At 55.9% G+C, this 27,394-nt stretch overlaps 1 protein-coding gene across 2 annotated transcripts in view; it reads right to left on the bottom strand.

Moving 5' to 3' along the window:
- SCUBE1 (signal peptide, CUB domain and EGF like domain containing 1) overlaps positions 1-27,394 on the bottom strand; it is a 126,431-nt gene that overhangs the window by 34,909 nt on the left and 64,128 nt on the right. The window contains exons 5-7 of one of the 2 annotated variants that reach the window (XM_081309227.1): positions 19,406-19,531; positions 15,586-15,702; positions 13,069-13,158 (exon numbers count right to left, since the gene is read on the bottom strand). In XM_081309227.1, the coding sequence (XP_081165353.1) occupies positions 13,069-13,158; positions 15,586-15,702; positions 19,406-19,531 (333 nt within the window). The remainder of the gene's footprint in view (positions 1-13,068; positions 13,159-15,585; positions 15,703-19,405; positions 19,532-27,394) is intronic. The other variant, XM_081309228.1, reaches the window with a different exon arrangement.

Raw genomic sequence — 27,394 nt, forward strand, 5'->3', positions numbered from 1 at the left:
GTTTTGCAGGTGTAGGTAGTTAAGGCTCTGAGGTAGGGGCATTAGGCGTCAGCAGCAGGCACTGAGGGCTGGGCCAGGCCTGGTCTCTCTGTGCTGGTGGAAGTGGGTGGGGCCCTGGTGCTTATGTTCTTGAGAAATGGACATACCTGACAGCTGGTATGTTCTTCCCCTTGGTGGCACTTGTAACTCGACCCTTCAGACCCAAGAGGGTCTTGGGGACCTGCCCACTGGGCAGTCTGAGGCTGGGAGGGGGCTGGGCCAGCATGGATGTCCACCACTTCTCTGGACCCCATTGCAGGGCTCTCTCCCCCACTGGGTGATTTCAGTTTCTCTGAGTAGCCCCAGCCAGGGGCTGGTGCATACATTTTAGGCTTTGAGTGAGAGTCTCTGAGTACCCCAGCATCTGGGGGCTGGTGGGCCACTCTTGGATGCAGATCCCTCTTGCTGCCAGTGCCCCATCATGGTGGTCACTGCATGCCAGGCCCTACTCTGCCTCTTGTCTCCTGCCCTGGCCTTCAGAGCTCCTGGGCCCAATGCTTCCCCCACCAGGAGTGGGGCCAAGGTTGTGCAGAGTGAGCGACAGCACTGGAGGTATCAGCTTGGTCCCACTCTAAGTGCCAGGAGGGCAGTGACCCACCAGCAGGCCTTCAATCTGTCTCCAGCCACCCTCAGCTCCAGGGACCCAGGCAGCTGTGCCTAGACCTGCTGCCCACTGCATTCAACTCCCCCTTCCTCCTGCAGCCCCTGCTCCACCCCGTTCAGAACACTCCCTCACCTGCTGGCACCCCTGGGCCCACTCTTGCTGCTTCCTTAACATCTCTGGAATCCAGCCCCTGCTCTTGCTGCTGCCATTTGGGACCAGGCCACCACAGTGCTCTGAGATGCCACAGCTTCCCAGGCTCCTCCCCTAGCTCATGGCCTCACTTTCAATGCTCCCCAGGGCTTTTCTGAACCAGACCTGTGCTGGGCGGGGAGGTGAGTGCAGGGAGCAGTCTGGCAGCTGGCCTGTCCTCCACTCTGCCTTCCTAGGACCATGAGCAGGTTGTCCTGTGCTGGGGCCTCTAGTGCCTCTGCTACAACATGGTGGCGTGGGGCAGTTCCTGCCTCGCCTACCTTAGCAGTGCTGTTCTGAGGTGACGGAGGTTCTGCTACCAAAGGCAATATGTATAAAGAGCAAGACTGAAGCCCACCCACGTCCTTTGTGGGGGACTGAAATCTGCAGTTAGGGAAGGTTGGTCTGGGAGGTGCCAAGCATCTTGTCCTTGGAGGTTTCCCTTAGAGGCTCCTGGGTGCTGCTGAGGGGATCCCTTGCCTTCAGTGGCCATTAGTCTGGGGTACTGCCCAGCTTCCATTTCTGAGGGCTTTGGAAAGCTGCCTTACCTCTCTGTCCCCCAAGACCAGAGGCTGCCAAAACCTGGTGCTGGATCACCACTGTCTCTAAGAGCTTCAGAAAACAGCTCTGTCCTTCCTACAGTGGGCATCTAACTGCAGGCTACCCAAATGTGAGCTGGAGATGGCAGCAGGACATCTCTCTGGGTCTCTGGACCTTCCACCTCCTTCTCAGGGCCTTCTCAGGGTCGCATCACAGCTCCTGTCCCTCCCAGAGGCTAAGAGTGAGCTTGGGCCAGAGGGTAAAAGAGGTTCTGCAGGACGGCCTCATGAGGCCACACCCCACTGCAGGTTTGCCTCCAGTCACCAGAACTGCGGGCAAGTGGGGCAAAGGAGAAGAGGGCAAAGCTAAGCCTCAGAGAGTTCTCCCAGGATCTGAAGGAAGGATTTCCTTTCAGACTCTGTGAGCCCCATCTCTCCTATACCCCGACTTTAGACGAGAGCTGCCAGGGCTCCCTTTAAAGATCTTCCTGCTCCTCCTGGAGCAATGATGGCAGCAAACCTTGCCCTGCCCACCCCTGAGCACCTGACAAAGCACTTGTCAGCCACTCACCTCAGCAGGCCTCACCCATGGGGCACTTTTGCAGGTGGGGACCTGAGGCTCAGAGAAGTAACTTGTCCAGGCAAGACCAGTTACCTGATTTGGGGGACCCAATGCAAAATATCAATGAAGGCCCCCTTTTTCCACGATTGTTTAGAACTTCAAGACAGAGTCAGTAGGGCATTCAGCTAGTTGGGGACCATCCCAGGGAAGGACCCCTGGTGACTGCCCAGGTTGAGCAGGGGAGGATCCAGCATACGCCCTGGGGTTGTGGGACTCCAGGCTGATGAGCGAGCTGGAGCAGGCCAGAGAGCTGGGGTTTGGCAGAGGAGCCCAGGGCCGCTCCCAGTGAGGCAGCAGAGCAGAAGAATTGAAAGCCCCAGTCTTTGGACCTTCCTCAGGGAAGCCCTATGCTGGGCTGGCTTTGCAACACTGGATCCCTGCCTGCAGCAGCCCAGGGCTCTACCAGAGGGACAGGACATAGGAGTAGAGGACAGAAGGCTGCCTGGGAGCAGCCCTTGGAATTCACACTGCCTGATGGCACCCCACCGGCCCAGGTTCAGCGAGTCTTTGAAGGACAGTCTCCAGCGAGTCCTTGAAGGACAGTCTTAATCACAGTGGAGTGGAACAAATATGAGCTGAACAAACATCTGGCTGCGTGAACAAGGCCAAGTCTCATTGCTTTGGGAATCTGTTTCCTGATGGGGATGGAAAGAGTGTGTGTGAGAGCGCAGGGTTAAGAAGGGACCAGGGCAGCTGAGACAGGGAGGCTGCTGAGGCCAGGACTGCAGCCCTGGAACTGCAGTTCCATGTGTGGGTGGAGATGACAATATTTACTATGTAGTTCTTGCAAGGCCCAGAAACAATAGTCTGCATCAGTGTTTTGTAAGCACTGAGGGATGGACTTTAGCTTACCCATGCTCTCCGGAGTCCCATCCTGGGCCTCTGATGCCTGGGGTGGCACTGTCAACCCAGAAAAGGCCTCAGTGTCCCCCTCTGTGCTCCAAGGCAGAGTTAAGGACACACCTCAGGCTGCCTCCGAGGTTCAGGATGCCCCTTGAGCATCGTGGGCAGAGGGATTGCTGACCTCTGTCCTGAGCACAGCTGATGCTGGATCTGGACGGAGCCTTCCAAGGCCGCCTCTTCCCCTCCCCTACAGGGACCCCACCTCATCAGGGCAGCAGCCTCCTGCCTCAGCTGCACTGGGCCTTTCCCCTCACTGTCTCCACGCACTCACTGTCGCCAGCCTGGTTCCATGTCGAGGCCTGAACAGTCCCAGGTGGGCTTACCCAGTCCCCACCTCAGCAGATGGCGCTCAGGAGTAGATCTCGCAGGCTGGAGGCGGAGCAGGGCACTCCAGGCAGCAGGGAGAGGCTGGGGTGGGTAGTTTGTGCCATGTGGTTAGGCCAGGGTGCTAGTGCTCAGGAGATGAGCAAGCCACCCCATGTCATCCAGTCCCTGCTGAGCAACAGGAGGTGGCATGAGACCTTGCTCATTGTGCCCAGAACAGATGGTCACACGATACTAATGACAGGTTGGAGTTCAGAGAGCCATGAGGTGACAGGCAAGAGGAGACCAGGGCCCCTGGGTAAGGGCCATAGTGCCTTTTATCCCAAAGTGGCAGGAGCCAAGGAAGGGCCAGCAACCAACTGAAGGGAGAGGGTCAGAGGTCAGAAAGCCACGAAAGCCAATGGCCAATGCCTTGCAGCTGCTTTAGCTGGTCCTAGCATGGGCCACTCCCCTATGAGGGTCAGGCTTTCAAGGAACAGGGCAGATGTAGAGCACTGGGCCCATGTGTGTCACACCAGATGAGAGCCTCTGAGGGAGGGGCAGGCTCTGCACTATTGACAAGTCTTAGAAAACCCAAGGCCTAGAGAGGGGACCATGAGGCCCCCATCAAGTCCCTCAACCAAGTGCTCCAGAAAGCTACAGCATGCCTTGGCGTGCTGGCCAACGGGTCCATGCTGGTTCTCAATTCAGGCATCCTAGCCCTCTGTCCTGGCCCAGGTGGGGCTGCCTGCAGCACTGCCTCCGCTCAGCAGGGGAGTCCCACTCTCTGGTACCACCTTCCCTAGCTCCTGCCAAGCCTGTCACAGGGCAGGCATCAAGTCCCCCTGTCTTCTGTCAATCCTCATGGGGCTTCCAGAGTTCCTGCTCGTTAACACTGTCATTGAAGAAAATGCTTGTGCCTAGGACATTGGGCACAAGGGCCACCCTGCCTGGAGAGCATACAGTCAAGGAAACTGTTGCATGAATGGAAAGTGCTACCTCCCCAAGCGCCACCTGCTCAGGGGAGTTCTCCGTGAGGTATATTTCTGTCAGTGGAACTGTCCCCTAGGGACTTCAGGGACATGCTGTGAGTGCAGAAAGCCATCCCCTCAATGCCAGTGCTCAGAAAGCAGAAACCACCTGGACCTGCCAAGAGGTGGAGGAGGCCCGAGTGTGGGAGGTGCCAGGAGTGACTCACCCAGGAGCCAGGCAGGCAGACCTCAGGACAGGTGTCCTCATTTGGTTTAAGGGCTCTCAAACGCCCTGTCCACTGAAGGACAACAGCACATGGCAGGAGTAGCCACTGGCAGCAGGCCTCTTCCTGCACTCTGCGTCCTACCTGCACTCTGAAGGGCAGACACAGGCTCAAGAGCAGCCTCTCCCTTGAGTTGGCCCTTAGGAGACAGGCAGATGGGATCACTGTGCCTATTCCACAGAAGGCTCAGAGGAAGAGCTGGGGAGAGGCCCAGCTGCACATCATACTGGGCTACCCTTCCTGCCATGCGCTACCTGGGAGTTCTGGGGTCGTCAGACCCCTCTGTCTAGAGTTCCCCATCACAGCAGTGAATGCTCAATGAGCATGCCTGCGCCAGACCCTGTGCAACCTGCAGGGAGACAGGGCCACACCTAGCTGCCCCAGAGGGGCGTGGTGTGGACTGTGCAGCTGGCATTAGCCCAGAAGCTGTTCAGTAGACGGTGAGGCTTGGCCCTGGTTTCTAATGGCTGCCCTGGGGATTTGGCTGAGGACAGATTAAATGACTCCTGGGCAGAGGGAGGTGCTAAGCACAAACCTCTGTACTGCCAGGTGGGCCTTCAGCAGCAGCATAGCCTCTACCCCATGGCCCCATGGTGTTGGGGGCCTCCTGGAAGGTCATGATTACTGACACCTGGCTGGCTTCTGGAAGGCACTTGTTAATCCTGCTGGTTCTCCAGGTTTCCCGTCAGCCCCCAGTGTGATCTGAGCAAGGCCAGGCAGGCCTGGCCTCTTAGCTCACCACCCAGACTCTGGCCAGGTTTGATTCCTCATGGGCACACCAGGTGCCCCAACAAAGTGAAAATGGCCAGGGAAGATGACAAAGAGAATGGCTGTGACCAGGTACCTGCTCAGTGCAACATGGGACCAGGTACCTGCTCACCAAGTGGCTCCTCTAAGATTCTCTGGGGCTATAAGCCACTTTGTGCGAATGAGAAACTGAAGCTCAGGGATGTGAGCTGGCCCTGGGTCACTGACCTATCTGGTGACCTGGAAGCCAGAACCAAACCCAGGTCTCACTCCAGAACCTGGGTGAGGAAAAATCAGAAAGAGGAGCAGCTGCTTGGAGTTTTGGTCCAATTACAGGTGTCCCTGCTCAGTCCTCAGAACCAAGATGCGGCCTGGGCAAGCAAATAAACTGTCAGCTTCCCTGGGTCAGCCCAAGTGGTCTTGCCTCAGGAAATTCTGAACTGTTGGCTTCCTGCCAACAGGTGACTGTCCACCCTGGCCTGCTGAATCTAGCTAGAGAGAAGCTGGGTGGTGGGGTGGGGAGGTGAAGCAGGCAGGGCTGGCGGCAGTGCCAAGAACAGGCTACCCTGCCCAGGCAGGTGGAAGGGTGGAAGAGACCTGGCCAGTTTCCTGTTTCTACATAGGGCTCCTCGTCAGATGGCAGGTGATGGACTGTGGTGCTCCTGGGAACCTTCCGTCTGTGGCTACGGTGGAAGGTACATACAGAGCCCACCTGAATGCTGCAGTGCTGGAGCCGGGACTTGAGCAGCCAACACACCAGGAATCGGGAATGGAGGTGGGATACTCAGGTGGCAGAAGGCATTGAAGACACTTAGACAAAAGTCTGAGAGGCCAAGGAACCCAGGAAGGAGGTTAATGCAGGGCTGGGACACATTCAGGTTTAGGCCTAAGAAAGAAAGATGGCTCTAGCTACCATGTTATCACCAGTGGAGCTGGGAGACAGAACAGAGGCTGGGCAGTGAGAAGTGGGCCTGGATGTTGGGACACTAGAGGCCTGAAGCCCAGGTCAGTGTGAAGGTCAAGTGCTCCCAGTCCCCCTTGGGATGGGTAGGTCAGAATCACCTGTATCTGTGGGACTCAGCTCTACCATCAGCTGCTGTAAGGAGCGACTAGGCAGCAGAGGCTCCCTTCCAACCAGGCTTGGTCTCCAAAAGCATTAAGACTCAGGTCCCAGAAATCCTATCCACATCACAGGGTGGCCTGGGGTAGATCACATCCCTTCATGCCTCAGTCCTCTCTGGGGCCACCCAGTGCCCTGACCACTCCTCTTTCCACTAATAAACCCTGCTGGGAACTTTGTCCACCCACTTAACCCCACAATAAGTGAGTCACTTTGACCTGCCTCCCTATCAGTCCCTGCCAAGGGCCCCAGGTGACCAGAGACAGTCACATTTGGGATTAGGCCAATGATGGGGCTCCTGAACAAGTGATCCTTTTGTGCTGGACGCATGGCCTGGAAAACTGGGTGCACTTGGATCTGCCTGAGCCTTCCCCTGCCAGGTGCATATGGGCACCCTCCTGTCCCTTCTCTCTGAGCCTGGCTGCGTAAGCAGCAGAGCTCACCCATCCTGGGAAGTCCTCCAGGGATCTTCACACCACAGAGACAACCGGCCCTGCTGCGCCCCTTCTGGGCAAGGCCTGTGCTGTTGCTGTACACTTAAGGGAGCGTCTCTCTGGTGCAGACCTGGCACCTGCCCTTAGTTGGCAGGGGAGGGTGTGGAGATGGGGGAAAGGGAAGGCCACTGAGGATGGGGCAGCTTTTCCCAGGAGGAAGCATTGGAGATGGCACCGAATGAGGGGATGGGTAGCGTGAGCCACACAGCAGGAAGCTTCAGACAGTTAAGTGTGCAGGCAGGAGGGACAGGTAGGGGAGGGGGTCTAGGAGGTGAGTGGATGTGTGGGGTTGGGAAAAGGAAGCGCAGGTGAGTGGTCCTTCAGTGGAGAGGAGCTGGCAGGGAGCAGGCAGCTGGTAGAGAGAAGCAGGGGTGTGACTGTGTCCAGATCTCTCAGGGTAACTGTGCCCTTACATAGTAGAGTCTGGTCCCTTTCTCGCTTCTCCCTGCTCTTCTTGGAGCTCTTGATGAAGCAGCCCCTATGGTGCCCTGTCCTGCCTTCTAGGCCCTGCCTAGCCTCTCTCACCCCTGCTTCCTTTGAGCACATGCCTATGTGTGTGGCTCATGCCCACTTGATGGAGAGGAACCCCAGGGATCAGAGGGAGGGGCTGAGCTGGGCAGGAAGGCTTCCCCCCAGCAGAACTTGGGCCCCAGAGCAGTCACATGCCCTAAGGCCAGTTGCTTCCTCCTACACCAAAGGGCTTGGGTAGTGGTGACTGGACACACACAGATGGCCAGAAGGCTGGGAAAACAGGTCTGGGAAGGATGGGGTGGCCCAGCCTTGACCTGTGTGGCCTACTCTCCTAAAAATGAGCTCCTGGTGGCCTCTCTTCCCCATGTTTGTGCCTAGCCCCACCTGTGCCAATAGCTGGCACTCAGTGAGTGCTGCCTATGAGCCAGGCCTTGCTTTGGGCACTTCTTATTGTCAGCTCATTCCATTCTCATGCCAGCTCTAGGAAGTATGTGCTACATGCTCCCCGTTTATAGATGAGGAAATAGGCTTAGAGGGAAGTTAAGAAATTTGCCCCGGAAAGCACAGCCTCCCTGGTGGGAAGAACAGGAACCTGGGCAGTTGGCTCCAAGGCCAAAGTGCTGTATGTGTGCTCCAGGCTCATGCTGGAGTCTGCTGGTCAAGGGAATCAGGGGATCTGGGGTTGGTCCCAGGTCTGTCCAGCAATGGGGAGGCTTAGTGAAGAGGGCCCTTGGGATGAACAGGTAAGGCTTTGGTGGTCCTTGTCCCTATGGAACCCAAGGCCCTGCAGACCAGGCACTGTCCACACTTGCTGTGACCTCTGTAACCATCACTGAGCACCACTCCAGGCCATTGCTGAGAAGAGGGAGGGAAGTGTGGGCCCCCACAGGCCAGGCAGAGGTGCAGGGCGCCAGGCAGAGGTGCAGGGCGCCAGGCAGAGGTGCAGGGCGCCAGGCAGAGGTGCAGGGCGCCAGGCAGAGGTGCAGGGCGCCAGGCAGAGGTGCAGGGCGCCAGGCAGAGGTGCAGGGCGCCAGGCAGTGCTAGCTCTGGGAGTAGAGGAGGGGAACTCCCACCCCGCTTTCTAGCCTCACTGTCCTTCTCATCTATGAAACACTTTAGCCCCAGCCCTCAGTGGGGTCTGGGGAGTGCTTGAGGCTCCAAGCCAAGTCTGACAGTCACTTTGGATCACTGACCCGTCTATCAGGTGTGCTATTCTCACGGGCATCAGGAAATGGTAGGAAGGACTGGCTGTAGGCTCTGTTGTTGTTCCCTTCAGGAGGGGACAGTGGAGCCGGGATGGCTGTCAAGGCTACTGAACCTGCAGAACTGCGTCCCTCAGACCTACTCTGCTCCTGACCGGGGGCCCTGGAAGTCCATGAGCCCAGCTGTGGCCCAGGGTGCTGCTTACCGACTGTGTGGCCTCCCTTCTCAGGGTTCAGTTCTTCATCTGTACAGTGGGGACAGCTGACTGGGAAGACTTGGGCCAACTGCAGGAGGAGGCAGTGGCACAGGTGAGGCTGGAGGGCTGGGCAGAGGGGTGGGCCAAAGACACACCTAGGCTGCTGAGAACGGAGGGCACCAACACAAGGGTGAGGGGTCCCCCGAAACGGCAGGTTAGCCCGCGTTGGCCAGCACATCCCATATGCTTGGGAATGGTTTTGGAGGAGGGACAGGCAAGGCCAGTAAAGAGGGTGTGGGCTCCATCTTAGTGGAGTTCTTCCCAGCCCAAGTTGAACCATCCGTCTTAGGCCAAATAGGGGCCCCTAAAATGTCCCCATTTGAAACCAGAGCCTGTGACCCCACATGGCAAAAAGGGCTTTGTAGATATGATTGAGTTAACTCCTTGGAACAGGAGAAAACCTGGATCATCTGGAGAGGACCCTCAGGATCATGAGGGTCCTTAACCATGACAGGGAGAGAGAGGAGAGGAAAGGAGGGAGAGGGCTGTGACAACATAGGAGGGTCAGTCTCAGGGCGGTTGGCTCTCAAGATGCAAGGGGCAGTGAGCTACCCAACACAGCATCCTCCGGAAATGGGAGAAGGCAAGATGAGGGACTGTTCCTAGGTTTCCAGAGGGAACCTGGGCCTGCAGACACCTGACGTTGACCCAGGAGCTCTGTGTCAAATTTCTGACCTGCATCCTACGACAATGCTGCTGCTCTGAGATGGTGGCAGTGTGTTAATAGCAACCACCAGAAACACACACACACACACACCCATCCTAAGCTTCTGGAAAGAACTTGATTCAAAGCTTGGGGTTGACAGGCAGATGGAGCACCACCAGTCCTGCTTGGGGCTCTGTGCACTCTAGAGGGACAGGACACTGCTGGAGCACTCCCTCCCCCACTGGGGCCAGCACCCCACTGTGCCAGAGGCAGGGCTGGAGCCACTGACCCGGGGGCACAGGGCCCTCTGCTGTGTGGTCTCCACCAGAGACTGCCTCTTCTGCCCGGCACTACCAGAAGCTCTGAGCCCAGCAAAGCAGCAGGACCCGCTGCAGGCTTTAGTGTCTTGTCACTTCTGGTCTCTAGACTTCGTACCCTTGTCAAAATGTCACAGCTTGGGCTTTGGTAAAGGAAAAGCAGGCAGGTTCCACGCAGAAGCGCAGAGGCCCAACGATGGGAGAGTGCTGGGTTTAGCTGGTGTTTCACACCCTCTGCTGTTTGCTCCTCTCCAGTTCTGGGCCAGGCTAAGAGGCCAGACAGCTCATTAAATGACTTGCGTGTATCTATAGGAAATGACCTCTGCAAGTCGGGCCACAAAGCATTCTGGAAGAATTCTGAGTCAAACAGCTGGTCAGAGGGTCTGAATCTGAATCCTGCCCTTCATCTGGGAGCCCACAGGGAAGAGCTAGGGGCCTCTGATGGCCCATTGTGCAGAGGGAGCATGTGGCCATGGACACTCATGGAGAGAGGTTCCACCTGGGCCGGCAGGACAAGTCTGCTCCAGCTATGTGGTCACCATGGAGCATGGCAAGATGCATAGGTACCCCAGAGGTGGGCAGGAGCTCCCAGCACCTGCTCACTCCAGAGGGAAGCAGCCCGTTCCCTTTGTCTTTTCCTACCTGCTCTGCAGATAAACCCATCCGCACAAAAGACAGGGGGCCTCTCAGAAGATGCCTGTGAGGCCTCTTGGCCCCGGTGTACTGCAATGCAGGTGCCCTGCTCTGGAGGAGCATGGACAGGACCTCACCAGGTCCTGCTCACAGGAGACCAACCACTCAGGTCCTGGTGTCTCACAGGCACTCACTAGTTCTGGGTGGCGGGTGGGGAGCTGGCCAGTGCAGTGGTGACGGGCACAGACCGTAGAGCCAGGTGGCCCAGGGTCTAACTTGGTCATGGATCTCCTGGGGTGTTGGCTTCTTCATTTGCTGATGGGTACCTCCCCCTCTGCCTGTCCTACTCTCTCCCAGCCCTAGCCCCACAAGCCCGAGGACCTCCCAGGATAAGGTGCTGGTGCTTCTTCAGAGATCAAAAACTCTAGTAGCATTAATAAGCGAGTCTCACCCAATTCCGATTCCCTTTACTGTCTAGACACTCTCCTTGCAGGACCTGGCTCTGAACCTGATACCCAGGTATGTGCTGACTGGCATAAGGCAGAATGTGGGTATTCACCTCTCCTATTCTCCATACCTTGTCTCTATTAATACAGCCTGGGAACAGCGACACCTCCCTGGGGTCTAACAGTTAGGGCCTAAAGTCCAACAAGATCTTACATGTTTACCTTAGAGGCTGCTTTCAAAGACAGGGCTTTTGAGTTGGAGGTTCAACTGTGCTTTAGATTTTGGGCCCCAAGACTGACCTTTTCTGAAAACCTCTGAGAGTGTGAGTTAGGACACTGGCCCATCCACCCATGGCAAGAGCTGTAGGGACACCAGAGGAGAGAGAGGCCTCTTCTGAGAGTCAGGACAGGCTTTTGTGGGGTGAATGGCAGGTTTCAATGATGGGAGAGGTGGGAATGTGGGGACGGTTGACTCCACTGTGGTCCTCACCCTGATCCTGGCCCACACCATTTGATTTGCTCCTCTTCTCTGCCTACCAAGCCCAAAGAGAGGTGGCTGGGTTCCTCGCCTCCCTGGCCCCTCAGGATCTGGCTGGGGTGGCTGTCCATTGCTTCTAATCACAGAAGGCAAGTGCAGAGGCCCTGTCCCATCACCCTGCCCACCACCCCTGCAGCACCAGCTCAGCTTGGCCTCTTCTGCCACCTAGCTCCTTCCTGGGAAGAGTGGTGTGTGTGTGTATGTGTGTGTAGGGGGGGTGGCGGGAGGTGTGGGGGGGAGGGAGGGGGAGGGCTTTAGTGGCTTTCTGTGGGGCTCAGGCCTCAACAGGAGTACCTGTAGCACTTAGGAAGTGAGGTGAAAGTCTGGGTCCTGAGTCCTGAGTGTGGCCTCACAACACTGATCCCTGGGGCTGCTGGCACCCACCTCTGTCACCACTCTAGGGGTCCAACATGCTGACTCTCACCTCCTGGAGGCTGTGGTCATGACTGCCTGGACAAGCCTCCAAGGCCACACCCATGCCCAAGAGATGGTCCCTCCAGAGACTCTGTGGAGGACGGCTTCCAGCCTGGGCCTGTCCTGTCAGTCCATATGCCCAGGATGAGTGCTCAGACCTCTTTGGTCTTGGAGCGTGCATCTGAGGAGGAGGGTGACACCTGCCCTCCCAGTGCAGGTGTTTGGTGCTCACTGAGCACAGCCTGCAGGCCTCCAGCCTTCTGGCCAGCACAGGGCTATGTCCCTCCTGTGTCCCAGACCTCCCTCCTACTTCCTCTCTAGATGCCTGGGCCCCTTGGAGGTTCATATGAGGAACACAAAACTAGGTGACCTTTCAGGGACCCTCAGCTCTGACCTCCAGCAATCCCAACACTGAGAGGACCCATGGCCTCGGGGCTGTGTTGGGTAGTGTGCGACCCTGGACAAGCCTGGGGACCCCAGGAACCTGTTTCTTCCTCTGAGAAATGGGGACCACATCCTTAAGTCCATGGCTCCCAGAGCTGGTGTGAGCCATCAGAGCATCACCAGAAAGGCTGTACCCCCAGAGTCCGCAGCTGTACCCAGGAGGCCCCAGGCAACGGCTGAAGCCCTCAGACTGGCGACCCCGAACTGCAGAAGCAGCTGCTGGGTCCAGGCGTGAGTGGCGGCGGGTGCCGCTTTCTGTCCTGCATCCCGTGCTCGGTCCAAGGGCGGCCATTCTTTCCTCTTCCTTCTTTTTTTCCTCACACTAGCCAGCAGGCCTCCCAGGGCACCCTGAGAACTAGGTGACTCCCCTGAGGACGAGAGGACTGGATGGTGACTTCCCTCCCAGGAGAGGAGTTGGAGAAGGCCTGGGCTGCGGGCCCCTCCCCACCAAGGCCTCCTTGGCTTCTGAGTCCCGTGCGCTGTGCCAGCCGGGCTTATGCACACGTGGGGGTCTACACTCGGGAGGAGGCTTACGGCAAACATCTCCCGACATGCTCAGCCCATTAGACATGGCGCTGGGTTCTGTGCTACGAACACACAAACAAAGAAACAAGTGCGTTTGATGGAAGGTAAAAACTTTAAAAAGGAAAAAAAATGAGTTCCCATCTGCAGCAGAGCCCCCCACACTCACACACAACACATGTGACTGTGCACACAGGGGCACACACCATTCCACGCAGGGGTCCACCCACACACACATGCGCACATACACACACGCTCACCCTCACGCACCAGCGCACTCACCCCACATGCACATATACACGCTCACCTGCACGAGCACACACAAGGGCAAGCATGACAAAGGAAGTGGAAGAAAAGTGTTACCCATGAGTAGCCGCCGTTTCACCCGCTTGTCCACATCAGCTACTGACGTGGCATTGAACTGAGAGCGCTCAATTGCAGCCTCATCCTTCTCTAAAACACAAGTAAGGGACAAACACGGAGCCAGAGGTTAATGAGAGCCCACGTCCTGCGGCCCAAGACAGCCAGCCTCTCAGCATGGCGCACACGAAGCCAACACAGCATGCGGCCAGCGCACTGCCCTTGCCAAGGGGCCCATCCCAGGACCTCCAGGGTAGGTGTGCTCAGGCAGAGCAGAGAGGCAGCAAGGGTGGGGCGTGCAGAAGAGGGTGTGACTGTGACACGACCCAGGACAGATGGACACAGTCCCATGTGCAACAACATAGGAGAGGCGGCTGAGGCCAGAGCAGGAGGGTGCTCTGCAGAGGCCACAGTGCAGACACCAGCACCGCAGTGCTCACGGAGACAAGTGGTTACAGACCCCCATAGCTCAGGCTGGAGAGGCAGGCACAGGACAAGGCACAGGACAAGGGGACAGGGCCGCGAGGTCCGGTGATGGATGTGCCTGGGACAGCAGATGCCCTGTCACAAGGACATGAAAGTGTCACTCATGCAAAATTAAGACCAAAACATATGGAGAAACACAAGCGCACACACAGAACAGTGGATCCTGCCGAGCAGACGCAGGACCCCGGGTTGCTTTGGGCAGCGCTGGTTGCCTGCTTGTCTAGAGGATGAGGGCTGGGCATTCAAGGCTCAGCAGGAGGCTGCAGGAGGGGGCAGCTGCTGTAGGAGTGGGAGAAGGAACAGCCTGGGGCAGCCGGGCAGCCTCCGGGTGCAAAGCTGTGCAGGAGGCTTCTTGTAGGGGTAGAGGTTAGCTGGTTCCCTTGCTCAGTCTGGAATGTGTGAAGACACTGTCCCCAGGGGGAGCTGGTGACATGAGCAAAGACAGAGGTTTCTCATCCTGGAAGGAAGGAAGCCATTGTGGCAAAGCTGAGTCAGAAATGTCTAATGGGGGGAGGGAGGAGAGGACCTGGGAAGTTACTTCAGAAAGAGATCCAAGCAGGGACCGCCACGTGCAGCAGGCGTTAGAACATTTTTAAAAAATGAGTCGGAATGAATCAGGAGGACACAGACAAGAGGGGTTAGACGGGCTGGGAGTGCATCTGGTCGGGCAGCTGTTTGCGCTGGTCCAGTGGCCTGTGGCCCCACTGGATGCACAAACCCCAGGAGACCAGGAGCAGACAAGACAGGAGGGAGGCGGCAGCCCAGGAGAGCCTGGGGGACAGTGAGGGAGAAAGGCCAGAGGACAGGAGTTCTAGACGGGATCAGGCTGCAATAGAGACACTGGTCTGAGACCCGGTTTGGCTTTTAATTTTTTTTGTTTTTTGATTGTTTGGTTGGTTTGGTTTTGGCTTTTGGCTCTGAAAATAATTAACAAACGTCAGTTGTCAGACAAGACAGGCAATCAGGGACCATCACCAGAGAAGCAGGAGGGATGAGATAAAATGAAATAACAACGGCTGTCTGAGAGGAGAGACCACACAGAGGGAGAACCACCGCAGGCAGCAGCACCCATGACCACAGCCCTGGGCTGGGAGGTGACAGCCCGGTGTCCCTGCCCGGCCAGCACCCAGCTCTCCAAGACACGAGGGAGCAGCCACAGGGGACAGAGTGCTACAGCAACCCCAGGCCTTGTGTGCTTATCTTGCTAAACAACCCCCCTTTCTGTCACTCGAAAATCCCTCCAGAAACACTTCCCAGAGACCGCAATCAGAGACAGGGCCTTTTTAAAACAATAACAACCATGGTCACTGACTCGTGCTAGTGTGCCAGCGCTGCGGACAGAGAGGAGGGAGAACTCTGGGCGCAGCTCTGAAATGCCTCTTCTTCTCAGTTAAAAAATCTGCTGTTACTTTTGAGTAGGAGGAAAAACTGCTAGTGATCATGGCATGAAACAATCACAAATATTCAAGCTTCCCCTTGGAAATATGGGCCTGGAGGAAGCAAGTGGCCGAGACTCAGATCAGGACTCCTGTGGCAGTGAGGTGATGGGTGGGGTGTCACTGAGGAGGGACTTCAGGTGGGGAGGAAGTACTGCGAGAGCCCCGTCAGCTTGGAATGAGAAGCAGTTCAAAGCAGCCATACCCCAGGCCCCACAAGGATGCACACCATCCACCCACCACCAGCTGTGTTCTGAGGACACCTCTGGGCTTTCCAGACTGCTCTGGGCACTCGTGGAACTAATGGTGGCCACGAGACTAAACAGATCTGGACACGGGCTGAGGTGCCGATGAAGCCCTCTTGAGGAACACACGCTCCTCCTCCCCCCCCCCCCGCAGACCACCTGCCCTGCACCAGGTGTTGCTGGGGATTTGGACCCAGGGGTCTATGGGACCTAGGGTAAGTGTCCACAAAAGCTGACACTTGGGGACCCCTGCTTTCTCTTGCTTCCCTCAGCTTCCTTCTGGGAGATGGGGACCGTAGGCGACCTTACCCTGCGGGCAGGTGGAGCGAGGCGGGTATGTGGTTTCTACTTACCGATGCACGTCCGACCGTCTGAGTGGAGGGCGTACTTCTGGTGGCAGCCACACATGGGGCCTGTGTCCGTGTCCTCGCAGCTATGCTGGCAGCCTCCGTTTCCATAGTTACAGGTTACTAGTTAGGCCCAAAGTGTACACACGCGTGTATAAACAGAACAACAGAAGGGTTAGTCTGTGGGCGTCGGTGTTGCTTCTGGGGTGGGGGAGGAACGCGAGGGCCCGGACTGGGCTTGCCGGGCTCACAGGCAGCAGAGTGCTTCCCTGCCCTGTGCCCTCCAGGGTCTCACACCCAACGTTGTCCCTAGAATTGAATGGGTGTGGACCCTGGCCCTCTCGGCTGGGAACAGAGGTGCACAGCTGCTGTGCTGGATGGTGGTGGGTGGAGAGTGGGGTGGCTGCTGTCCCATCCTCTCCGACTACTTCAATGGGGCAAATGTCAGTGGACACTAGGACATTCTCCAAAGCTGAGGGCAGAGGTGGTAGCCGTGATTTGAGGTGACACTCATTTCCTTAGTTCTTGCAGAGTTGTCTGTCTTCTGCATGTTTTGGAGCATGTAGAGGGATGTTCTCAAGGATGTCACCTGCTCTGGGTCCCTGGCAAGTCAGCTGGAGCTCTTCCCCCTCATAGCCTTCCAACCCCTGGGCCTAGGAATGTCTAGACGGGTAGATCTTGGCAGTTATTGCCACCTGAGGTGTGATGCTGAAAGTGACCTAAACAGAGTCAAAAGCTGGCAATGCCTGCGGCCCAGGGGACCTGATGTCCGTCAGCCAGCTGGCTCGCGTACAAGGGGCTGAACAAAATAGAGCCAGCCCGGGCTAGGAGAAATGGCCAATTCAAGTTTATTTAAAAGAAACCACATTGTGAGTTTCCAGGGTGAGAGAGAGTGCTAGAGGAGAACAAGGGGAGTCAAGATCTCTGTGGAGCCCTCCTGGCCCTGCCCTGCCCCACAGGGAGCCGGTGTGGAAATGTGTGTTCTTTGGGTGCACACATACCAAGTTGATACAGTGCGTCTCCCAGACAGACGCTAACGTACTCGGCAAACCATCTTGAAGACCAAATACACAAGAATAGATCTCAGACCAACGATGGGCACAGCAGCCCCCAATCCCAAACTGAGTTTGAATTAATCACATTCTGTTAGGAAGGCCCATTAGCATGGCTGCTGACAGAGGGAAGTTACTGGTGGTAGCTCCCTGAGGAGGGACCCAAACCTTTCAGAATGGACTTCTTCAGCTACACTTGACTGGTGCTTCTCCATTCCTGGAGACTACCATGGAGCACCTGGGCACTTCTGTCCTGAGAGGTGGTGATCCTCAGCCTTCAGTGCATGCAGTCTCCATAGTAGGTAAGGATATAAAAAGAATGGCTTCCCAGCATCTCAGACACTGTCCTTAGCAAACAGAAGCTCGAATGGGCAGCTTCCTCTTGACCTAACTTGCAGCATGAAGTTTCAAGGAGCTTGAAATGCTCCAGGAACCTAACAAGGCTCAGAGCACAAGCACCTGATCCTTCTCTGCAGGAGGGTATCTCCTCATCCCAGGATGAGCCGCCTCCTGCTGGCCCCGCATCCTAGCTCTGAAACAGTGTGTCTCTCTGACCAGGAGGAGACCCGAGGAGCCAAGGGCTCAGGGCTGCTGGGTTACATAGATCCTGGCAGACCTGGGCTGGACAGTATATGCCTTCACGGAACTGAAAAGAGGCCGTTTCAGCATGGGTCTGGGTAGAGATAAAGAGAAGGCAGCAAGAACAGTGTTGATGGTCCTTCCCAAGCTCTGGGCTCCCAGAGATGGGTTGTACCCCCAAAATGGCTCCTGTTCCCTCTACACAGGCATCTGAGCATCTCAAGCACCCCCAAGGACCAGACCTTCAGCTTGTACCTGGAAGTACAGGTCTGGGAATACAAGGAGCGGAAGGAGAAAATGGCTGTCTCTGGAGGGATAAGAGTTTGGTGCAGAGGCCTGCAGCAGCCTCCCATCCTGGCTCCTGGGTCCAGAGAGGCTGCTAAGTCAGGTCCCAGCCCCAGCCTAACTTGAGAACCAGAATTTCCTGAACTGAAAGTGACTTCAAAGGGTTAGGGCATAGGTCTCAGCTAAATAGCCCTGCCTCATGAACCACAGAGGAACCCAAGCCTGGAATGGCTAGGCAGTCCATTCCCAGGAGGCCGCAGGACCGTCACACACTTGTTGACCCTCCATCCCCTGCCTTGTCCCTGACTTTTCCAACCAAGTCGGCCTTTTAAGAGATGCTCTCCGAGCACACTATGCCCTTGAGGCTCTTGTCCCAGATGGATTACTGAATTAGATACCAGCCAGTCCCAGTCCTTCCTGGCTCAAGGTCCAGCGCTGAGGGAAGTTCAGCCTGTCCTCTGACTGAAGCGTACTTGGCTGAAGGCTGCCTGCATTCTGTTTGGGTCCTTTCTCATGAGCAAATTCAGATTACTCAAGGAGGAGGACTGAGGAGGCCAGAGGTAGCATTTTCTGTTCTGCAAGTGGCCAGGTGGCAGGTGGTTTCTCTGCAGTTAAAGGAGAGGGACCTTGGTTGGACTCCTGAGGTTGCCCCACTTGTCCTGACTTGGTGACACAGTCATGCTTTTTTTTTTTTTTTTTTGCTGTCCCATGGCAAAGAACCAGAAGCAGAGAGGAAGGAAGGACGGTCCTCCTCTGGGGCTACACCTGGGCAGAAGGCAGTCCCTTCCTTTGGGGCACACATGGTGGTACCCTGGTGCTGAAGCACAAGCTCCTGGAGATGGGGACAGTGTCTGACACATGTGGATCCCCAGGGCTTTGGCCACTGTTTGAGTTGATCCTGAACTGGGAGAGGTGTGGCGAGACATACACCAGTGAGCTGGTGACAAGAAGTCACAATGACAAAGGATGGTGGACCAGCATGGATGAGTGTCTTCTGTACAGAATGAGGAGAGGAAGAAAGGCCACTTCCTTCACACCAGCAGGCAGCCTCAGGCCCCCACTCCAGAGTCCCGGCAAGGAGCGCTTTCTCTCAGGGTTGGAATCAGACTCTTCCATCCTATTTTTCTGCATCAGAAAGTGAGCATGTTGAAGCCTGTGGCTCTGGCTGAGATGGAAGTGCATACCATAGCCTTCCTTGGCTCTTGGCAGACCCAGGGCAAATGTGGTGCCAACCTGGGCATCCCTGTTCCCAGTGGGCAGAGTTTGTATCCTGCTGTCTCCTAGTAGCCGTGGTGAAGCTCTGAAGGACAGCCGAGTGCATTCAGCCCCCGTCCCACTTGGCTTCCTGGCCCCACTCCTGATGGGGAGCTGAGTGGCCATGCTAAGAGCTGGATGACACTTGAATGTTGCAGGCCAACTCCCCAGCCGTTCTTGTGGCACCTGTGGCCTCCCAGGGTCTTACCACTTGTAGTCAGCCACTGTGAGTGCTGATCTCTGAGCCTGGAAGTCACGTCAGCACAGTCTGGAATGGGACCCCAGGACATTCCTCTGCTTCTTCACATTTTCCCATTCCTGAGGGCTTGCCAGGCCCTTCCAGAAACCTGGGCATCTAGATCTTAGTACCACAGCCCCTCCTTCCCACTGCAGAGTTCAGCTCAGGGACTTCACAAGTCCAGGCCAGCTCCTGAGGCTGTGCTGGTAGTGTCACAGCAGGTAGGGAAAACCCCAAACCCAGGGTTCATAGCCCACCTCTCCAGCCCACCAAGGGCCCTTCAGCAGAGCTGCCCTTCTTTCCACCCCATGGAGCTCATAGTCCTCCCTGGCCAACAGCCAGCAGACTGGACAGACCCTCTACAAAGCAATGGTGGGAGACGCATGGGGTGTCTGACCCATTGCCTCCATCTACCTACGTGTGCAGTCCTTCTGGTTTTGGGCAAGGTCAAAGCCGGGCCTGCAGTCACAGGCCACCCCACCTTTGGGCGTCTCCCGGCAGATGTGGGCACAACCGTGGTCTTTGTTCATGCAGTTCATACCCTCTGGGAAGAGACACAGACAAGAGAGGGGTTGGGGACCAGGGAGAGAGAGGGAGAGAAACAATGTCATGATTAAATGATAGTCTCTGGACTGCTATTGCACGCCATGTATGCTGGTGTGTACATACATGTGCAAGTGCAAGTGCACGTGTGCGCGCGCGCACACACACACACACACACACACACACATACACACACAGAGGTGTGGACTGGTAATCCACATGGAGACACAAAGGATGGTCCTAGTGGCCAAGGACACTATGCCCAGGTCTGGTGCTTTGTGAGCTGCACTGTAAATGAAAACTGGGGACTAACTTGGCAAAGCTCCTGCCCTAAGCCACATTTTGGGTTAGGTCTTTGGAACTGCTTTCAGGTCAGGGCCATTTGGTCTGTCCCCCACAGTCCCAGAAACTTCCCTCCCTCCATCTCCCCTCCCTGTTTGCCTGGAGTAGTTCAGACCTCCTTCCATTGACCCAAGTTGATGTTTATCTTCCTGGTGATTTGTGAGGAGCTTCCAGAATTTATGAGGTCAGGGGTCAAGTGAGAGCCTGTGGGTCACAAGTCCATCAAGAGGCCAAAGGCAGATGAAAGGGAAGAGCTGCAGCCTGCACCTCAGCTCTGTGACCTGACTCCATCTCCACCTGCAAGAAGCTGTGGAGGAGTGAAGCCGGCTTTGGAGAGAGGTGGGAATCCTTGGTGGGTGAACACACAGGTGGCCTCTCTTTCCCAGAGCACACACTGGACTCTTGTTTTAGGAGAGGGCCAGCTCCATCTTGACCCTGCACACCATAAACACAGGCATGCAGCAATGCAACATGTAAAAACACAAACCCCGTGGCAGTCATACTACAGCTTAAAATAACCTAGGGCTGGGGTGTGGCTGAGTGGTAGAGTGCCCGCCCAGTGCACACAGGCCCTGGAGTCAATCTGCAACACCCCCAAAAGTCTAATGTTAAACTCAAAACCCCCAAAATGGAAAAGAGTGAAGCCTGCACTTTGCCCAGTGCCCAAACTCCTGGTGTCATCTGCTTCTTTACTTTTGGCCATTCTTCGCCTTGCCTTCTCAACTTCTTCCTGTCCAAGGGTTGCATGATGCAGAGTCTACCCACCAGCCAATGATTACAGATGCACAGCACTTGACTGCTGCTGTGCCTCACAGGAGGCTTCAAGTTCAGGTGGAGAGACCAGCTCTCTCCTTTCTCAACTCCCACTGGCTCTGATGCATGACTATCACGGAGGTGTGTTGATGGAGGCTTAACACCCGGGGTAAAAGGGTGGAGGGCTGAGCTGCAGTCTTTGCAAAGTTCTGTGGTGCAAACCCTCCCCTTGGCTGATTTCAAGCTATGGGGGTGTGGTGGTATCCATAGGGACCACTGGAGTAGGGACGCCATGTACACGGTTGGCTTTGAAGCTGGTATTAGCCAGTGCTAGCACATCGCTTTCTTAGAAAGGCCCTGCAGAGACAGATGTGGGTGTGAACCTGGCTTCCCTACCAGCTGTTGCCCTTGGGGATACCTGCTTCACTTCTCTGAGCCTCATGATCTCTGAGCTGGCACGACTGTCCTGGAGTAGGTGAGAGATGAAATGAGGTCACAGATGGGCAGATGCCAGGCCTGCTGAAGGTGTTCACTAATAGACCAGACATCCTTACAGGGGCCTGACTTCTGAAAGCTGCTGCTCCCCCCTGCAGATCTGGAGAAAGGGATTCCCTGCTAGGTCCTGGAGAGGCCAGTCACCCCGCTTCAGAGGTGGCTTTCAGGAGAGGGTCTTTCTTGGACGTTTAGACACATTCAGTCTCTCAGCAGGTCTTCTGGGAGACTCCAGCCTCTGAGAAGTTTTGGCCAGTAAGTGGTGGCCACCAAGCAGTCTCCATGACCGTCATTAATGGGCGATGTCAACGGTGGGCTCAGAGCCTAGGATTACCCCTCCTTCCTTGCTCACAAGGCTCCTGTGGCTCCCTTGTTCCACCCACACTGCAGCCCTGCCCCCTGCGCATACTCCCCAAGTTCCCAATCCCACACACCTGAAACCATCCTTGAGAAGTGTTCCATCCCCCCAGCTTCTCCTCTCTCCGGGGAAACTCCCTCTCCTGCCTTCCACAAAAAAAAAAAAAAAAAAAAAAAAAAATCCTAGGCGCATCTCAAACCCCACCAATTCAGCAAACTTCCTGATCCCTGAGTTTAGTCTTGTCAATTCCCCCTGTCAATTTCCCAGCGCTGCCCCATGTGCCTACACTGAAGCAGATCTGTGCTGCTTCTTGAGTGGGAGGAGTCTGAGGCCCCTGTTTCGCTCAGGCTTGGACATGATGAAGAAAGGGAGATTGAATTTCCACTTCCAGTCAAAGGACAGCAATTTACGAGAAGCCCTGCTGATCACACCCGCTGTAAAACTCATCCCTGGAGAACTGCTGCATCCAAGAACCCTGGACTAAAGAGCATGAGCTTTAGAACTCCCTCCATCTCCCCTTCCACAACTTGCCATCTAATCATCTTTCCTTTTGAGCACATGGATTTTAATAGTGAGCCAAGAGTTGCCATAGTTGCTGGCAAAGGGTAACCTGGGGGCATAATCCAGCATTACGGTAGCAACCCAAGGTCAGCATGTGGAGCTGCAGAGCTGGGGAGGAGGAGTCTGGTTTCAAAGGTCCTGGCTGGGTTTTCTCTGGCAATTGTAGGGAAGAGGGCTGGCCTCCACCCTTTGCCTGGAGGCCCCTCACCAGATTCCAGATAGCCATTGAGCACTCTGCCTTCTGCCCCAGGTCCTGAAGCCCGCTCTGCCTCTCCTGCCCAGGGTCAGCTGGGGCTGGCTTTCGGTCCTCTTTACATTCCTGACAATGACAGAGGAGACCAAAGAGTCCAGGTGTACGAGTCCACATGTTATATCACCCATGTCTACCACACAGAAAAGAATTTAAATAATGTACTTTTATCAAAAACTATATTTTTCAAAACAAGAGCAGGGCAGGCCTGCGAGGAGCAACCTTGCAGCCCTGTGGAGCTGGGCTCCCTGCTGCATGGCGGGGCAGAGGAGGCCTGAGGGCTTCCGGGGCCCTCCCCTGAAAGAAGTGGCGTCCAGCATCACCACCACATTTTAAAGCAACCTTTGCCACCACTCCAAAGATGGCCACAACGGCCCAGCCTGGGGGCAACTTGCAGCCACCTCTGCTTGTCACTTTGGCTCCTGGGTGGCTGTGCTACCTTACTTCCCCTGGGAGCAGCACCGGCTCCAGGCCAAAGAAGACCCACCTGCATGGGCAGAAGCACAGGAGGTTGGCCTGCACAGCGTCCTCTTCTCTGGGGACGGCTTGGACACTGCCTCTGCCCTGCTGAGGCAGCCTTCTTCCCAGAGCAGCTCAGGACCAGGCCTCATGGCTCTGAGCTCTTCCCCCTGATGGGGTGGCTTGGCACCCCACCTCACCTCCGTGCGTCTCTCCAACTGGGCACCTTAGGTGGGGACGTCCCATTGCTGGGGTTGGTGCTAGCACCATGCCGTGCACTGCCCACTCCAGGTCAGTGCCTACCAAGCCAACGCACAAACAGCCACGGAGAGCAGCCAGCTCCAGGTCCTCAGATGCCCAGCCACGCTCACCACCATCAAAGACTCTGACTGGACTGCTACCTTCTCTGCATCTGTTTTGTCAGCCATGAAATGGGGCTGAGGAGTCTACCCTGAGTGTGGCTGCAGAGGAAACTGAAGAGCGTGAGAGAGCACCTCCTCCAGAAAGTGCGCCCTGGACACAGCCTCTGCCTCTGCCTCTGCCTCTACCTGCTTCCTGTGGCCTGTGCTGAAGGGTCAGCTGCCTATGTTGCTCTCCCCTGCAGCCATGGGTAACCTACAGGGAGACGTGAGCTTTATTCTGTATCACACGTTCCCAGCACTGGGCCTGGTACAGGGTGGGGGCTCAGCAAAGAGTGGCTGGGAAAGAGAGAGAAGAGTGGAAAAGGAGAGAGGAGGAAGAGGAGGAAAAGAGGAATAAAGGCTGTCCTACCCAGGAACAGATCAACCCACTGTCTACTATAATAGGGGGCAAGGTAAGAATTTTAAAAGTACTATTGGGGCATTCTGGCTCTGTGTCCTAGAAACACATTCAGGTATTTCAGATGCCTAATGGAGAAAATTCATGGCACACATTAAAAGTTCTGAGGAAGTCGTGCACTCACTGTGGAACAGTCTTGTTTCCCTTATTCGACATGGTATCCTGGACTTGAAGAGACCCCAGGACTAAAAGGGTCTTAAGGTGGCCCACTCCAGCTTCTCACTTTATAGACAAGGCACAGGACTGGGGTGGCACACAGGCCTCCCTCCAAGCCTCCAGGCAGAGCTGTAGCATGTCCTCTCATCTCCTCTCTCAGGGCTGTGCTGACCTGAGGTGGGAGCCAAGAGCAGGGAGGTAGCTTGTCCTCTCCTGCAGCAGATGGCTCCCATGAGAGGCCCATGGCCAAGTGGGTGTGTGAAGATGAACCCCAGGGCATGAGAGGTGCTTGGGACCAGACACTTCTGTTCCAGGAGAGTGGTCCTGAGCTCCAGCTGGGAAGCGCTCACCTCTTCTGCAGTTGCAACCCTGCCCGACTCCTCTGAGCAGCAGGCCTGCTCCAGTCTGCTATGGCAGCAGACACCTCACTGTGCCAGCCTGCATGTTCCTCTAATGCAGACCTAGCCCACTCCCAGCCCCAGCCCAGGCCAAGCACAGAGCAGCTTCCTGCAAGAGTGAGTTCTGTCCTCTGCAACTCCTTGCTTATGCCATGACTGTTCTTGGGAACCAAACTATAAGATCCACCCTCTTTCTCCCTTGATCTGGACATGGAGGAACCAGGAGCACCAAGCTCAACAGAGGCTCTGTTTGTTTCCCCTCCCTGAGGGGAGTCCAGATAGAACTCCAGAGCTATTTCCAGAAGCCCTGGTCTTCCGAGGCCTGGTGCCTGCCAGTCCAGGCTGCCCACCACACCAAATCTAATCTGACACAACCCATCCAAATCCAATTAGGTGCTGCAAACTCTGGCTGAGTGTCTCCCTGGTGCCTGGGCTGGGCTGGGCGCAGTCAGGAGACGATGCTTTGTCACTGCATCACCAGATCCCCACGTGGACTCTGCCAAGTGTCTACAGCCTTGGGCAGTTTCCTTCATGTCTGAGCCTGGTTTCCATCTGTGTAAAACCAGACAGTTGCAGGACCTGTGTCACAGGTATGCTGCATGACATGTGTGGCCCTCAGTCCTGGGTGAGGGGAGTAGCAGGCTGAGGGTGCACTTCTCCTGGGCAGGAAGGAGCCACAAAAGGTTGTTCATAGGCCAGTGATGAGTTGTGGCAGGAGCAGCTCTGGGTGCTGCTTGGGAGGTGCTGTGCTCCCCGCTGCATAATGAAACATGGAGGGGGGATCAGCGTGGGGAAAGGATTTGCTTAGCCACGACTGAGTCAGAAGCACCCAATGTCTCCCTTCAATGGCCCTTCCCCACATCGTCGCCTGTCCTGAACCTTCTGATGGGCTCACCGCCCTTCCCCAGGAAGACCTATTTTCCCTAAAGGCCTGCCATCAATTTTGGACACTGGCCCAGGGTGCACATGGAAAGAGACAGCAAACTCTGTGTGCCTGAAACCAGTGCATACGTCACACCTCTGCAGTGGGCGTGAGGCATGCTGTCTGCTTGTACTTAGGAGCCCCCTGCTCGGATAACAAAGCTGGAACGTGTGTCTCCTGAGGGTTGTTGCTATGGCAACTTCATCAATAGCATCACTTTCTGTGTTCATGTTCAAACACATAGGAAAAGGGCAAGCTGGGAAGGAAGAGCAGAGAGAAGAAGCAAAACAAAACCAAAAATCCACCCAATGGCCTTGCTCTGCCCCGCATTCCCAGACGTGTGAGGAAGGGATTTTCCTCCCCTTCACATTATCAATAGAAAATGATGGTGCCAAGAAACAGGCCGGAGCTTTGTGATGCAGGAAGAGGCTGCTGCCCTTCCCAGCTCAGTCCAAGCCACGCAGGGAAAAGCAAGCTTCCAGAGAGTTTGAAGAAAAGGCCCTGTGAAGATGGGGCCCAGGAACAGCTAGGGGACTGGACTGTGGGAGAGGACAACAAGCACTGCTGTGGCTACAGCTGCCTGGGTGCAGAGCCCCGCTCCATACCCTGCCACGGACTGCCTGGCTAGTCTCCCAAGATGAGCCCAGAGGTGGGAGTGGCATGGGGTTATGCAGTGCACCAGATGGGAATATGGAGGCACAGGGGCTGGGTCTCGGGGACAGACTTGCAAGACAGAATGGCAGCAGCTCTGTTTTGCAGAACAGGCCCACAAGAAATGTGGTGATAATAGGTTGATGACAACCAGAATAGCCATTTATTGAGACCTGCTGCACACTGAGTACTTAAGTGAATAACCTTGAGGCCATAGGACCACTTGTCAAAGACACCATTACCTCCACTTGACAAGTGAGCAGAGTAGGACAAAGAAAGAATCAGTCACTTGCTCAAGGAGCATGGTAAGGGAGGTGTGGGCTGTAAACCCACCCTTGACTCAGAACCTGCCCTTCCAGTGGGCTTCCAGGAGACAGTGAGACAGGCAGCCCTGGGAACTTTCCCCCCAGTTCCATGTAAGGACTACAATGGCCCAGCTGTCTCCTGCCCAAGGCCATTCCCACACTCCATCTCTCCAAGACCATCTCTAGTGCCAGCTTCTGCAATGCGCCTGGATTCTGACCCTGCCCCAGCCCAGCCAGGGAACGATGCCACCAGGCTCCTTAGAGCCACAGAGAGCTACATGAGGCCAGAGCTCGCCCTTCTGTCCCACACACGGCTCTGAGTGAAGACAGAGGCCTCCACGGCACCACCCTGCCAGGTTAGCAGCTTTGCCCATGTTAGAGGTGCTTCAGAGAGTAGGACATGGTAGAACTGGAATAGGAGCTTGGGTCTGACTGACTGGAAGGTCAGCCTGCCTCCAGCTGCACAGGGAGCTTTCTAGAGCATAAATACGACTATGTCCACCCACAGCATAAAAACCACACACACACACACACACACACACACACACACACACACACACACGCCTCTGCCGAGGACCAACAGGACCAGGCACTCCGTCCTCTGACTCCTGCCAGCCACCCTCTAGCGTGTCTGCATGTCCCACCCCAGCACTAGGTACCAGAGCCCTGTTTGGCCTCCCTCCCTCCTCGCCAAGTTTCCTTGTGAATGTGCTTTCCTCTGCGAGGTCACACTCCCTCTCCCTTCTTTGGCAATATCTGATGTGTTATCTGAGATCCTGTTTGGGGTCACCTCTTCCGGGCAGCTCTCTTTATTCCCATCTGCTCCCCAAGTCCCTTGGTGGTATTAGGGGCTGTGCTTGACCCTCCCCCAACAGTTCTCTGCCCTCCCTCCTCCATCACAGAGCCTGCCACACTAATTATAACTGGCTAGTTACACACTGTCCCCACTTTGAGGTGGCAGGGCCTGAGCTGCTCATGTCGGAGGGAATACACATGGAACGTTTGTTGAATGTAAATGCTTTGAGGACTTGGGTACAGCCACTCTGGGCTTTGGACTCTCATCAGAAGAGAGGCTGGCACTCAGGCAAAAGTAGTGCCTTGGTCTCCAGGCCCCGGCTGGTCCTGGATGCAGGGAACCTGCAGCCCCCCTGCCAGTTGCAGGTTAACATCTGGAGTGTGTATCCAGTGCCTTTTGTTATGTGGCCTGGGCTTCAGCAGAAACCAGGGCTTTACCTCCCATCCTGCACCCTAACTTACTTCCTCTGGGAAAAACTCAGGCCTGGAGGGGCACCAGCAGCCGTGTACCTCAGATGAGACCCCCAGCTAACAATGAGCCCAAGATAGCACCACCTGGAAATGAGTGACTGCTGACCATGGGCTTCACCTGCCCAGATCTCC

This window comes from Spermophilus citellus (assembly GCF_964194105.1).
Source record: "Spermophilus citellus genome assembly, chromosome: 10".
Taxonomy (NCBI): domain Eukaryota; kingdom Metazoa; phylum Chordata; class Mammalia; order Rodentia; family Sciuridae; genus Spermophilus; species Spermophilus citellus.